The 12,931-nt window shown below is 43.7% G+C and overlaps 1 protein-coding gene across 2 annotated transcripts in view; it reads left to right on the top strand.

Moving 5' to 3' along the window:
* RCOR1 (REST corepressor 1) overlaps nucleotides 1-12,931 on the top strand; it is an 82,814-nt gene that overhangs the window by 51,175 nt on the left and 18,708 nt on the right. For both annotated transcript variants that reach the window (XM_053980778.1, XM_053980779.1), the window contains 2 exons: nucleotides 8,061-8,113; nucleotides 12,109-12,270. In XM_053980778.1, coding sequence (XP_053836753.1) covers nucleotides 8,061-8,113; nucleotides 12,109-12,270 — 215 coding nt within the window. The remainder of the gene's footprint in view (nucleotides 1-8,060; nucleotides 8,114-12,108; nucleotides 12,271-12,931) is intronic.

The raw sequence follows: 12,931 nt of genomic DNA, 5'->3' as shown, positions 1-12,931 counted from the left end.
TGTGGTTCCCCATACTGATTCTGTCATTAGTGTGTGTCAGATTGTTGTGTTGTGGGTGGTGGTATTCGAGTTGTTTGTTTGTTTGTTTGTTTTCAAATTAACAAATAGGGCTTTTGGAAAGCATTCACTGGATCAGGCATTCTCAAGGAGTGATATAGTATAGGAGTATGATAATCTCTAAACAAAAATCTGTGCAAAGGAGTTTCTTCTAACCTAAGTTAGAATCCCCTGCACTGAACAATGATTATTATTTTTTTAATAATCTGCCTCTTGTCACAGCAGTATCAATAATGCTCAAGTTGCAACTTGAGTTTCTTGGGTGTGTTGCTGGCTGTAGTTGAAGTGTATAATCCTAGGCTGTAACCTCCCAGTAGAGTGAACTCAAGCCAAAGTTTAACAGCAGAATAGATCTGGCTTTAGGGCTTCTCGGACTGAATTGAGAGCACTGTACTGAATAATGCAAAGAGCTATTCTGCCATAAACTCACTTTGTTGTTTAGGTGTTTTCTGTATGCATTTATCCTGTCTCTAATTTCTCTTTCTGTCTTGGAAGGTCATACATGGGAATGAATGTTTTCTCCCTGCCAGAAGCTAATGTGTACTGGGTTTCTGTTCTCACATGGACTTTAAACCCAATATCAATTGCTCTGATAATTACATTTAATACAGTCCAGTGTCTGAGTCTGATTTAGGATTAGGCTTGCAGTGCTAAATGATAGCCATGCTCGGATTCCGTATGGTCACAGTTTAGGTGCCAACTAAGACAATATTTCCCAAAGACAATATTTCCTCTTTGTTAATGCCCTGTCAGATCTCTCTCATCCTTTTCTCTAGCACATCTGGCAACATTTGGGTTCATGGTACCCAGGGCTCTGTAGGTATTTAAACCTGTGCCATCCCTCCAGTAAAGTGGTGTTCAGTTTGCTATGGCAAACTGTGCTAAAGCTAACTAATTTGCTGTGGCAGAGCAAATTTCTGACTGTAGGTCGAATGTGATGGATGTATAAGAAGCAGTCTTTCTTCCCAGAGGATCCTCTGTGGATGTCCTTACCATGGGCATCCACATGGCCTTTCTGAAGGAGTACAGCAGCAGCAGAGAGCATCACCCATCTGGCTTTCCTTATGGCAGTCCTCATTAACACACTGCCCTGTGTACACGCAGTCTGTTGAGACTTTTCATGCTGTGATGGTGTCAGCAGAGGGTGCAACTTCAGGAAGGAACATCCGTTGGTAAAGGCTTTAAAAGTTACATGGATACTAACAAAAGGCCTTTCCTGGAAATGAGTTTAATATGGTTTTGGCAAGCCACAAAAATTATTCTAATCGGTCAGTACACAGTGTGGGTAGTACAGCTTTCTAGCTGGTGTAGCAAACTCTAAAGGCAGATGAGTGGCGTCTTTAACCATCACTGAGGTTTCAGCTTTGAACTTGTCCTTAGGTGCAGGCCATACAAAGAGCAGTATTAAAAATAATAAAAAAGGAGGTAGGAAGTACAGTGTTTCTTTTTAGTTTATTAGTGTGCACTCCTTGGGGACTGATTGCCTTTGTGTGACAAAGGAAACTCTCGGTAGGTATTACGGTTTTTAAAGGGATTAATCTCCCAGCAGTGGGGCACTCCATTTTATTCCTTGATTTATTCTTTCTCAGGCTGCAGTTTCTGTGCTCCAGGTGTGGTTCTATGAACAATTTTTTCCTCGCCAGTGCAAGTTTACGTAGACCTGTTCCTACCCGCCTGCTCATCCCTGCCACTGTGCTGTGCTGGGGCAGGGAATGAGTTGCACTTTTGGCTTGAGCCAGTCTCATTCCTTGCTGAAACTAGGAGGGCTCATCTCTTCTCAGGCTTGAGCAACCTCCTAACAAAAGGGATTTTTTATGTGGTACACAACTGTATAAAACTTCTTTGAATAGCTTTCAGCTTTGGTGGTGGTCAGTGCCTTGAGTGGCTGCAGAGCTGGTACAGGACAAAAGGACAGCCTGTGTGGGTAGGGCTGGTAACAGGACGGTCCAGGACTGCCCCTCCTAGCAGGTCAGAGCATCTCCATACTGTCAGCTGCCACTCAGTGCTTGTATGACTTTAACTGCATGCTTGGGTGAGGAACCTGATGTGCTGGGAAAGAGCTTTTGGGTGGCACAGTTTGCCAGTCTGGTTCCCTGGGATTCCAGGCAGGTGCTTATGCTCACAAGTGGAAAGAGGTGGATGGAGGATGGGGTGCTTAGTTTAGTCCTGCTGCCACAGAGACTTCTAATGCAGTGGCACCCTGTGGTCCTTGGTGCGTGGACAAGAGATGATACACAAGTAAAATCTGAGCAACAGGGGGTTAAGTGGGTGGGAGGTTGACAGATACTGTGGAGTCCCATGACTCAAGTTACTGTGCCCTGCTGCAGCATATTTTACCTTGGTTCTGTTCAAGTAAGCTTCTCCAGATTTGGCGTAAGTTTTCCTTTGCCTTGCAATTGCATCCAGACTTTATCCTCACCTGCTGCAGATGCAGTGGAGTTGAAGCCCAAATCCTCTTGTGCCTTCAGTTGCATAAAGAGGTTTTTAAGTAGCCTTTGTGTCTGTGTAACTAGCACTCCCTGTTCCTAGAAACAGTGTTAAAGAAGGCTGTGTGCCTGCCCAGGTGGGTCAGCACAGGACACAAAACACTTCTGTGCTCTGTCTCCCTTTCTTCTCCTGCCTGTTACATCACATCTTACCAAGAAGAGGAAATAGCTGTTCCAAGGCATAAGAACCTTTTGAATAGAAATATAGAATTATGAAGGTTAGAACAACCTCTATGATCAGGTGGGGTTTAGTTTCATTTAAGTGATTTTGTTCAGGATCTTTGCCTGCTTCCCCTGCTTCCAGTTGCAGCTAACTTTAGGGAGACAATTGAGCAGACTCGTGTGCTTTTGGCAGCTTTCTCTCCCGAGCTGGGACCACGAGGTGGCAGGAGTGTTCCATCGGTGACGCCAGGGCAGCGGGACAGCAATGCAGCTGCTCGTTTTTATAGGCGAGGTGAAAACTCTGCTCGGTTGTTGGCGTACCATCATAATTGTGTTTTGGAATTTGGAAAAGTTTCACGTGTCTACATGTCCTTATTTTCTTTATATAGTATTGATTTATTTTGGATCTTGACTCTCTTTTTTTTTTTTTTTTTTTCCTTTTCTTTCTTTTTTTTTTTTTTTCCTATTCTCAGGGGAGATGTAGAAGAGGGAAAGATGTATAGCAACATCCAGAATTCCTTGCAGGTTCCAGTATTGATCAAACCCTGTGAAACACATTACTGAGGCTGCAAAGGATGCTGCTTTTGTCCTCATTTCACCCTGTTCTGTCAGGGTATTGCATCACGTAATATGCAAAGTGCTCAGAGCTCCTGCAGTACCCTAGTAATAGGGGTGAGCTGAGGTTGCAGCAACAGCTCTACCTCTGCATTCCTGTTGCTTTCTATAGGCTTTAGCACACTCGCTCATGCTGCAAACCTGCCTTGGGGTCACTGAGTCTGCTGAACACAATGTGATCCTTGTGGGGTCATGGAGAAGCAATTTGGGTAGGGGTGAGAAATTCTCCAGAAACACTCACTCAGAGAGATCATAATGTGATCAAATGGTGAGGAGGGGAGTCATTCTTTTCAGGCATTTCTCTTTTCACAGTTCTCCCGCCCTCCTGAAATAAATGCTCATGTTTTACGTTTCAATTCACTGCTCAAGGATGTGGGACTGAAAATCAGCAATGCAGTTGTTTGCTCTTGTTCCTCCTTCCCTGTGTCAGCTGAGAGGGTCCCCTTTCTTTTGCCTCTGGTGAGGAATTTTTGCAGGGAGATGGGTTAGCAAAAGGCAAGTCTTTATGAGAAAGCTGGCTGGGAACAAGAACACAAAATTCAGGGGGTTAAGGGCACAATTTTGGTCAAACTCCCCTCTGTAAAGGGCAGGGGGTGGAAACATCTTTCTGTGTTCCCTTTGCCGCTCCCTTTCAGCTGTCTTAGTGCTACACCCAGGGTCCTTCAGTCATCTCTTTTTTGGGAGACATCTTTTAGCATCTGAGCACTCTGTGCCCCTCTTTGCTGGTGACAATGTGTATGTGAGGCTCTGTTCCCTTTGCATCCCTGTCTTTTGTGCTACTCCTGCCTTCCTGAGCATGACTGGCTGTAGGAAGGGGCTCTTTGGGCCAATGCTCCCTCCATTTTGGGTGTGGGGTGGACAGAGTGATCCTGCTCACCCCAGAACAGCTAAAATGCACATAAGAGAAGAAATGTAGCCAAGTAGGTGAAGAAATACATTTTATGGTTCTCTTCTCTGTCCCTCCCCCCATCTGGTTTCTAGTAGCAACAAGAGCCTTCACAGGAGCAATGCATCTCCTGTGTCACACAACTGTCTCTATTCAAGTGTCACTGTATTTTTGGCCTCATCTGTGTTGAAATATCTTTCTGGCATAGGGAAATGAGTTGGATGGGAGGTGAGGATACTTTTATCTACCCTGTTTGGGGAAAAGTTATGCTGGTAGGAAGAGTGCTTGGTGGTGTATTTTATGCTGTGTGAAACAGGCTGGGATTGCTCTGCTGCTCTTGCTTGTTCTCTTCTGGAAAGCAGCTCAGAGCTGTGCTGGCAAGCTGTCTCTTCTGGTGTAAGCAGGGCTCTGCCCCAGGCTCCTCTGGCTCTGAACTGTGATGTCTAAACAGATTGCTGGGTTACACACCGAGCGGGACTGAACGCCACTGAAACACAGAGAGCACAATTTCACGTGCCCGCTGCCCTGTGCTTGCTAGAGGTGTGGAGGGAAGACAGAGATGGAAGAGGACACTTCTTTATCTGGTGTGGCATTGAGCTTGTGGCAATTCCAGGATCTACTGGTATGAGAGACTAAAGGGATCCTGTGACTCAGCTGGTGCCATGCTCTTCCTTGCTTACTTCATATGGAGGGGGAAGGTAAAGAAAGAGCAGTCGGAAGGATTGCTCAAGGGACTGTCATTCCTCTCGGGTGCAAGCATCAAAGTGAGTGAGCTCACAATTAGCCAAGAAATGACAAGCAGGAGGGGCTAGATTGGCAGTAAGCAGGCAGGAAACAAGCCAAGAGGAGAGCACAGTGGTGTACTCCTTGTCTGTCCTTCACCCACAAATGCTATTTTAGTGCTTAGGAGTACTACTGCTGTGTGCTCACGGTCAGTTTACTGCCTTACTGCCTTTTTCTTAGTCTTCTTTTTTCTTCCTCCACTGTAACAATGAGATCTGAGGCATCACAGAACCTACCATGACAGTAAAAGCATCTTTTCCTGAAAGCTTACTTTCATTATGTCTAGTCACTCATAATCTACTGTTTGGCTCAGTGGTGTATTGCCTTGTTTGAAGAGAAATCCTGTTGATATGTGAGGACCTTGCTAATATTCTTGCTTAGCTAGGAAAGAAAATGCTGTCATGATTTTTTGAGGAGCAAGTATGTTTTCATTACTTAACAACATCAGGCATAAGAAAAATAACAAGCTGGAAAGGAAAACGACCTCATCTCTTCTCTGTATATATTAAAGGATAAGCTGCTGAAATAAAATGAGGAGCTGTAGATCTTTCCACAGTGAAAGCAAGATAGTTAATGCAGTATTACTTAGCATTCAGGAGCTTAATTCAGCCTTGGACTTGAGAGAATTCAGCTCCTTTCCCCCCTCCTTCCTTCACGTCCTTTTAGACAAAATATATAACACTGCATGTGCAATACCTGTTTTTTAAGGAAGCAGAGAGCATTTAGCTGAACTACAGGGAAATGCTGCATGTAGGGTTTCCTGGCAGCCTTTGTGATGTGGTTTTGTAACTCTGGAAGCACCTGAAGTTGCTGTTCTGCCCCCATCCTGATGAGGTTCCCTGCCCCATTGGGCATGTGGAGTGAAGGGATGGTGAGTATATGAGGCAGTTTCCTTCTCTGTCCCTGTTTACCCTGTATGTCTCTTCTGTATCATGTTCTCTGCTTGTGATGGGGTTTTGTAAGTTGGTTTTTTTTTTTCCCTGTGGTGAAGCTGATTTTTCAGGGTTCATACTAGGCATTGGTAACCCTCAGGATGTTCTATTAGGCAATGCAGCACATTCAGCCTTGGAAGTTGGTCATTGTCCCAAGCACCTCCACTGCCTTTGCAACTATTTTATTATGTTTCCCTTGTGCAAGTAAAGGTTGTTTGCAAGAAGGGATGGTTTTCATCCCAGTTCAACATGGCTCTAAGAAATTTGTTGACTTAGAAAAAGACAGATGGGTTTGTGTTGTAGCGGTGCAAATGAATGGTTGTGGCTAGACCTTTTTCCAGCAGGCTAATAACTTCTACTGAATGGATCTAGAACATGGAGCAATGCACAGGTTTGTCAGCCTGTTAGGAGTTGCCATGGTGTGCAGGTGGGAGCTTGGAAGGACAAGAACCTCATGGAATGTCCTTGCTAATGTGGAACTGTGCCTGTGTTTATAGCATGTTCTTCTCCTGCCACAGTGAGTGGCTGTATTAATATTCTCATGTACTTTTGCAGGACACTTAACAAGTCCCTCTTTCTCAACACCTTTTTGTGAAAACTAACACAAAGTTTTTGTACTTTTCCTTTTCAGATGAAGGTCTGTGATTACTATCACATGCCATATTGGCTAGTCTAAAGATGGGATGTCTACTTTAAGTACCTAGATCTAAATTCTTATTATTAATGACAAGTTGAAAATAAGAGGCTGGTGCTCTCTTGATGTGTGTTTTCTGATTTATCCTTTCTGTTTCCCAGTACCTTTTGAGCTTATAGCTTAGTTTAATCAGCTAAAGGAATAATTGAGGACTGTCCCAGCTTGATGGAAAAGCTTTAAAGAATACTATGCTACTCTAGGAGCACTACTATAGGAGTGTTTATAAAGGTAGAAAATAGGCAAGAAGCACATTTGAGAGCTGAAGTTAATGAGGTCCAGACTGTGGGAAATGTGTCTTCCTTAGCTGCAGAGTGCATAGAACCATTTCCTTGCTGTGCACGCTCTCTGTGAGTCTGGTGCTCAGCACTGTAACTTGCTTTCATTCCTCCCTGGGTATCTGTAGAAAAAGAAGGGGGAATGATTTTTTAGTTCATTGCTATGTGAGTCATTGTGAAGTCCAAATTTTGGATAAGGACGAAAACTTTGGCTGTGTGTATCAGTTTTAGGTCTGAGGGAACTGCTAGCATGTTGTTGGGGATTGTACAGGCAACCAATGCTTCTGACACCTTCCACTCCTCTAGGTGAAGCAGGATAGATGGATTTAGAATAGAATTAGATAGAATTAGAATTTAGATAGAATTAGATAAATTTTTTGTTTTCAAGAGTGTTACCATCATTGCAGTGCAGTTAATAATGATCAGACAGAAGGACACAGGCTTCACAACACCACCACTGCTATGAACTTTGATCCATTTATCTCAAATGGGTGCTGTTGGACATAATGTGGGCTCAGTCACTCTGAGTGAAAGACATTTGGGGTTAGTCCCATCTATACAAAATACAACTTCTCAGTGCACGTTCACATTGTAAAGATTAAAAGCTCATGGGTCATAATGATACAAGAGTGTGGGGTTTGGTCCAAGATAAAAACTGCTGAGACCTACGAATTGAAAAATTTACCAAGGTATCTGCAGTGGTCGTGCAACACTAGGATTCTGGCAGTATTGGAAGGTATGGATTGTGTTTGGGCATGTTTTTCCTTAAGAAAACAACTACTCTGAAGCTTTAAAAAAAATTATCACCAACCAACCAATAAAAAAACCCACCACAAAATGAACACACCCTAAAAAGCAGCTGACACAGTCATGTCTACAGTTTCGATGAACAAATTATGAAATACTATAGGCCGTGTTTCAGAAGTACTGGAACTGGATTGGATATCATGGACCATTTAGGCTTGTTAAGGAAAATAGCTAGTTTGTCTGGTGGCTTGTTTTTCTTACCTTTCCTTCTGTTCCTGAATTGTTGGAAACAGTATTTGTTCATGAGAGTTCTCTGTGGAGGGCTGAAGTCAGAGCTGCAGATCTGGGTTTTAGACTGGGAAAGGGTAGGGGAGATGAGATCATTATATGAAATGCACTTAACACCTTGTCTTTGTTTTTCAGTGGATGAATATATTGCCATTGCTAAGGAGAAGCATGGATACAATATGGAGCAGGTAATAAACCTTTGAATACTTCATTTTAAAATATTTTTCAGCAAGTATTCAAACATGACTTCAAGTGACTAGAGCTGCTTCTTTCTTTCTGTAACTTCTATGTTTTCTCCTCTACTACGTGTCCCAAAACTGACTGTTCCAAATAGTAGCCTGTACTCTGTGGATACAGAGTTTACCCCCAGTTTTATATCAAGAGTCAAAAGAAGAAAAACAAAACCATTATAATTTCTAATGAAGTCTGGCCATGAGTATTATGCTTCCTCTGATGACTGTTTCTTGAGCACTTTTAGAACCCCTAAACAATGTTTAAAAGATTGGCTTATCTTTGGACAGCTGCCTGATTGCACTGCAGTTTCCAGCTGACTGCTCTGACTCTGCTTCATGGATGTCTTGCCAGTTATTAATGAGCTATTGAAGCATCATGTGCTTTTCTGAGGCAAACTGATACCCACAGTTATTTACCTTAAAACTGTGCTGCAAATAATTTTGCATTTCACAGATGAGCACATTGGCTGTCAGTGCAGTAAACGGGGATGACTTTGCCAGTGGCCACTGACCCTCAGCCACTACCTGGAACCTGGGGATGGAAATCCTTGTCTGAGGAGCAGACCTCTCCTTTATTCCCCGTGGTCTAGGATTGTGTACTAATCTTTCCTGTGTTAACTGACAATGATTTCAAAACTTGCTGGGGAGATGAGTAGATCTGTGCCTGGGAAACTTTCTGAATTCTGTGGAGTTTCGTCATGCACTCATACTTGCTCGGAAAGGGAAGGCAGGGAATCTCATTGCATAGTGTATTGGCAAATCACATACTGTCTCTACAAGTACAAAACCATGAAAGTTTATGAAATTGTTCAGACAGAGGCTGTGAGCATAGAAACAAATGGTTGGGATGGGAAAGGGCTTCTATGTAAATGATTCTACTGTCATCCTTGAGTCAGACTTTCAGTAGTTGATACTCATGCTCAAAAAGACTTCTTGCTGAGCAAGAACACTGAAGTTGAGATAGCCAGCAAAATTTCTGGCAAAATCAGGAATGATAAGGCTTGATAATTGTAGTTTCTAAGAGCAGAAAACAACAATAAAATGAATGTGAAGGCATCAAAAGGCTGTGAATTTAAAATGAAAATAAAGATGGTAACTCTCTTCAGCTGATACTGGTATACCCTAGCATTGATTATTGTGGATAACATTTTCCAAGGGAGATGGTCTTGGAATAGTAGAAATGGGTTTCATTATTTTAGTGGAGAAGTGTTGTTTGGAAAGTAAAGACTGATACAGAAGACTGATGAAAATGAAGCTTGCGATTTTTAAAAAGAACCACTGAATTCTTGTGGTTTGAAAAACTTAAATTTAGCTAACAGAGATTTGCATTAATTTTAATGTTGAAAATACAGACCTCCCACTCATTCCTTTGAGTCTTTTTCTCCATTTTTCTCTCCCCCTCTGTGTACAGAAGTTGCATGACTTGCCACATCAGAGTGTAAAGTGGCTGAGCAGCTTGTAAAAGTGTCCCTGCTCCTAAAAAATTTCTCATTCCTTCTGTAGCACTCTCTCATAATACTCTGGAGTTAAACATGTTTCCCATGTCCTTTGGGATTTCTTAGAGAGTTGTGCTAGACATTTTCAGGAAATAACTGGAGAGGATCTAGCTTGTGTTGCTCTGGAAGGCGCACATTCATTTTGTATTACAGGAACAAGTGTCAAGGCTTTCAAATCAGGATGATTATTTGTGTCACCAAGGGAAATTCTGTCTTCAGCAGGTATCACCAGAGTTGCTGTTGGCTGGGTAACTGGACAAGCTGAAACAGACTCCCTGGAAGCCAGTAAAAGCTCACTTTAGCAATTGGCCACTGTCTCTGGGCTTCGCTGGCCAAGGCAGCCCTCTCGCACACGCGCGTTCCCCTGACAGCCGGTCACTTTGCTCCTCTGTCCAGGTGGCTTGGCTAACAGTCATCATACAGAGATTGCCTTTTTTCCACCTGTGCCCACTGCCCAAAACATCCCTTTAAAGGCTGAGATGTGCCAGTCTGCTGGAGGGGGTGGGAGCTGCTGGCAGGGTGCTCCTCTGCCCAGCAGGATTCCCGTCCAGCTGCCCGATCTGTGCCAGCCCGGCTCCCGTCCCTGTCCTTTCACTCCCCTGGCCCGTGGCTCAGTGCCCTGTTGTTGGCTCTGCTGCTGTTGGATCGTGGCTGGAGGCTCAGGACTGTGCTGATGGGAGCCCCTGGAGCCTGGCTAGCTCCAGGGCAGGCTCCCCACAGGCCAGTGAGCTCTGGCAGGGCAGGCACTACAGCTGTGGGTGGTTGTACTGCGCTGTAGTAATCACAGACTTTTAGAAGCACCAGAGTAAATCTGACTGTGACCTGGCCTTTTCTGCCAGCCTTTGTCAGACACCCTGGGACAAAGGAGCCTGGGAAGGCCCTGTGCTCATCTGTGTACGAGTGCAGAGTTCTTCCAGGGCAGCACAGGTGGAAGATGAATACTGATCTCCTCGTAAACAAGCCTATAAGGAAATTCTTTTTGTTTACCTCTCGCTTTATATAAGCAGCTCTTCCCTCAGTCCTCACTAACACCTCAGTGCTATTTAATGCTACTCTGCCCTCCCAAAATGTCTCACTCCTTGTTTATCCCTTGCTTCCTCATAACGATGTCAGGTAGATATCTCATATTTGAAGCTGAAGGAGGTTGTCAGGGGAGAGAAAACTCAGTCCTTCATGACTGCAAAATAGTTTCTTTGACCCATCCTTGCCAGAATGGCTGTGCGGCTTCTGTGACATCTCAAGTGACTGTGCTACTACTGAGATTACTACTTGTTCTGCATGGTGGCAGAAGGGAGGAGAAGGTGTCCAGGCAGAACTGAGAGCCAGTAGAATCTGGGCAAGATCTTGGATAACACTAACATTTATATGCATGCTCTCTGCAGAACCTCAGGGGCGTGAGATCCCATAAAGGAACTACTTTTTTGCATAGCAAAGCATAATGGGCAAACCCCAATTTTGGAGGGATTTTGTAATGCTGGGTGGCCAGGGTGAAACTACAAGATGAGGGTAACTATGGCTGTGAAACCTGAGCTGAGTTTGCATATGATGAGTGGGTTACTCTTACGTTTTACTCAGCATGTTAGGGATTGTTTTCACTTCACAGCAATTGTGAAAGGCTGTTTTTTAGCTCTGCAGAGTCAGGCCTTCCCAAAATGACTTGCAGTGTTTGCTGGCATGCCAGAGGTAGTGTTGTGTCATAACACACAGGGACTGTGGACCCCTGGGAGAGGGGGGCTGTGCGTGAGTTTCTCGGAGACAGCAGAAGGGGAATGGTTTGCAGGTGGTAAAGTGCAGCCCAGGCACTTTGTCTTTGGAACTGAGAACCAGAGATTGCAACAGCAAAATGAGGTCTCTCTCAAGGGAGCAAAACAGCAGCCCCAGAATGTGTGAGATTTATTCCTCCTTTGGGCCAGGGACTTTTTAGCAGCAAGTCAAGGTGATGCATGTTTTCGGCCTTTACTTCTTACAGTTCTTGTTGCATTCTCTTCCCTTTTCCTGTTCCCCCTCAGAAAGAACCCTGTAAACAATTATAAAAACCCCCAGTCAACAGAACCATCCTTCTAATTGCCAGGAAATGGAGTCCAGCACTGGAAAGAAGCTGCCTTTTGTCCAGTCAGTTTTAGGTATACTTCCTAAGCATTTGCTCAGCTTTTCTGTGCATACCATGATCAGTAAAGCTGAAGTAATTTCTTAAGTTTTTTTCCTCACCTTTCTGTTACTAATTTTTTATTACATGATGACCTGTGTGGTTTTGATAAACTTTAGGCTGGTCTTCACAGCCCAGCTGGGGGGCCGATTCCAGGTTTCTTGCACTCAGAAAAGCATCTGATGTAGCTGAGAATTAAAATTATGTCTAATGTGTTGCCTGAGAAAATGTTGTAGCTCCCCCTTTCCATTTTCCAGTAATGTTTCTTTGGATTACAATTGTCACATTGGTGTCTGTGTTGTTTCTAGGCTCTTGGGATGCTGTTTTGGCACAAGCACAACATTGAGAAGTCTTTGGCAGATCTGCCAAACTTTACTCCATTCCCAGATGAGTGGACAGTGGAAGACAAGGTCTTGTTTGAACAGGCCTTCAGTTTCCATGGGAAAACCTTTCACAGGATCCAGCAGATGGTAAGTGGTGTCACAGGAGTGGAAAAGCAGAACAGACTGTCGTCTTCAGTGCTGTTTGTGCTGAATGTGTGTCTAATGCTCTTGAGAGAGAACAGGCCAAAGGGGATGTTAGAGGGAAAATGCTACCATGAATAGAAAGAAACAATATTATTCCCAGAGTCTCTGTAGAAGTGTTTTCCTGAAGTGCTTTACTGGTTCAGGATAAACTATGACTGTGTGATTTTTATTTTTGGTTGGAAATCATAGTTTTCAGTCCCCTGTGTGCTATAGTAGTGTTTGTCTCAGCTGGAGTTCAGGCATGGTCTGTACACATATGTGATTTGTGTCAGTGTCAGTGGATGCTGTGATGGAGGCTTATATATCCTTGCAAGCTTCAGTCTTTTGCTTTAGGTTGGTAATGATACTGTTTTAAATGTATGATTGAAAACTTCAGAGATAGGTTTCTGCCTGAAATGGAAGTGCTAAGGAGTGTGCAGTTTTCTTTTGAAAGAGGGAGAGGATGGGTTGTAAAAATTTTTATTAATTGTATCTTGAGACTGTCTTCAAGTGGTTCATCACCTGGGTGGGAACTAGACTTTATTCTTTGCTCTCTTTCAGTAAAGTAGCCTCTTGAGTGTTGCAGCAGGGCCCAGTTCCACTGTCTGTGACCCTTTGAAGTGAG

The sequence above is a fragment of the Vidua macroura genome, chromosome 6, assembly GCF_024509145.1.
Source record: "Vidua macroura isolate BioBank_ID:100142 chromosome 6, ASM2450914v1, whole genome shotgun sequence".
Classification (NCBI taxonomy): domain Eukaryota; kingdom Metazoa; phylum Chordata; class Aves; order Passeriformes; family Viduidae; genus Vidua; species Vidua macroura.
This window is presented reverse-complemented; position numbering and strand designations above follow the sequence as displayed.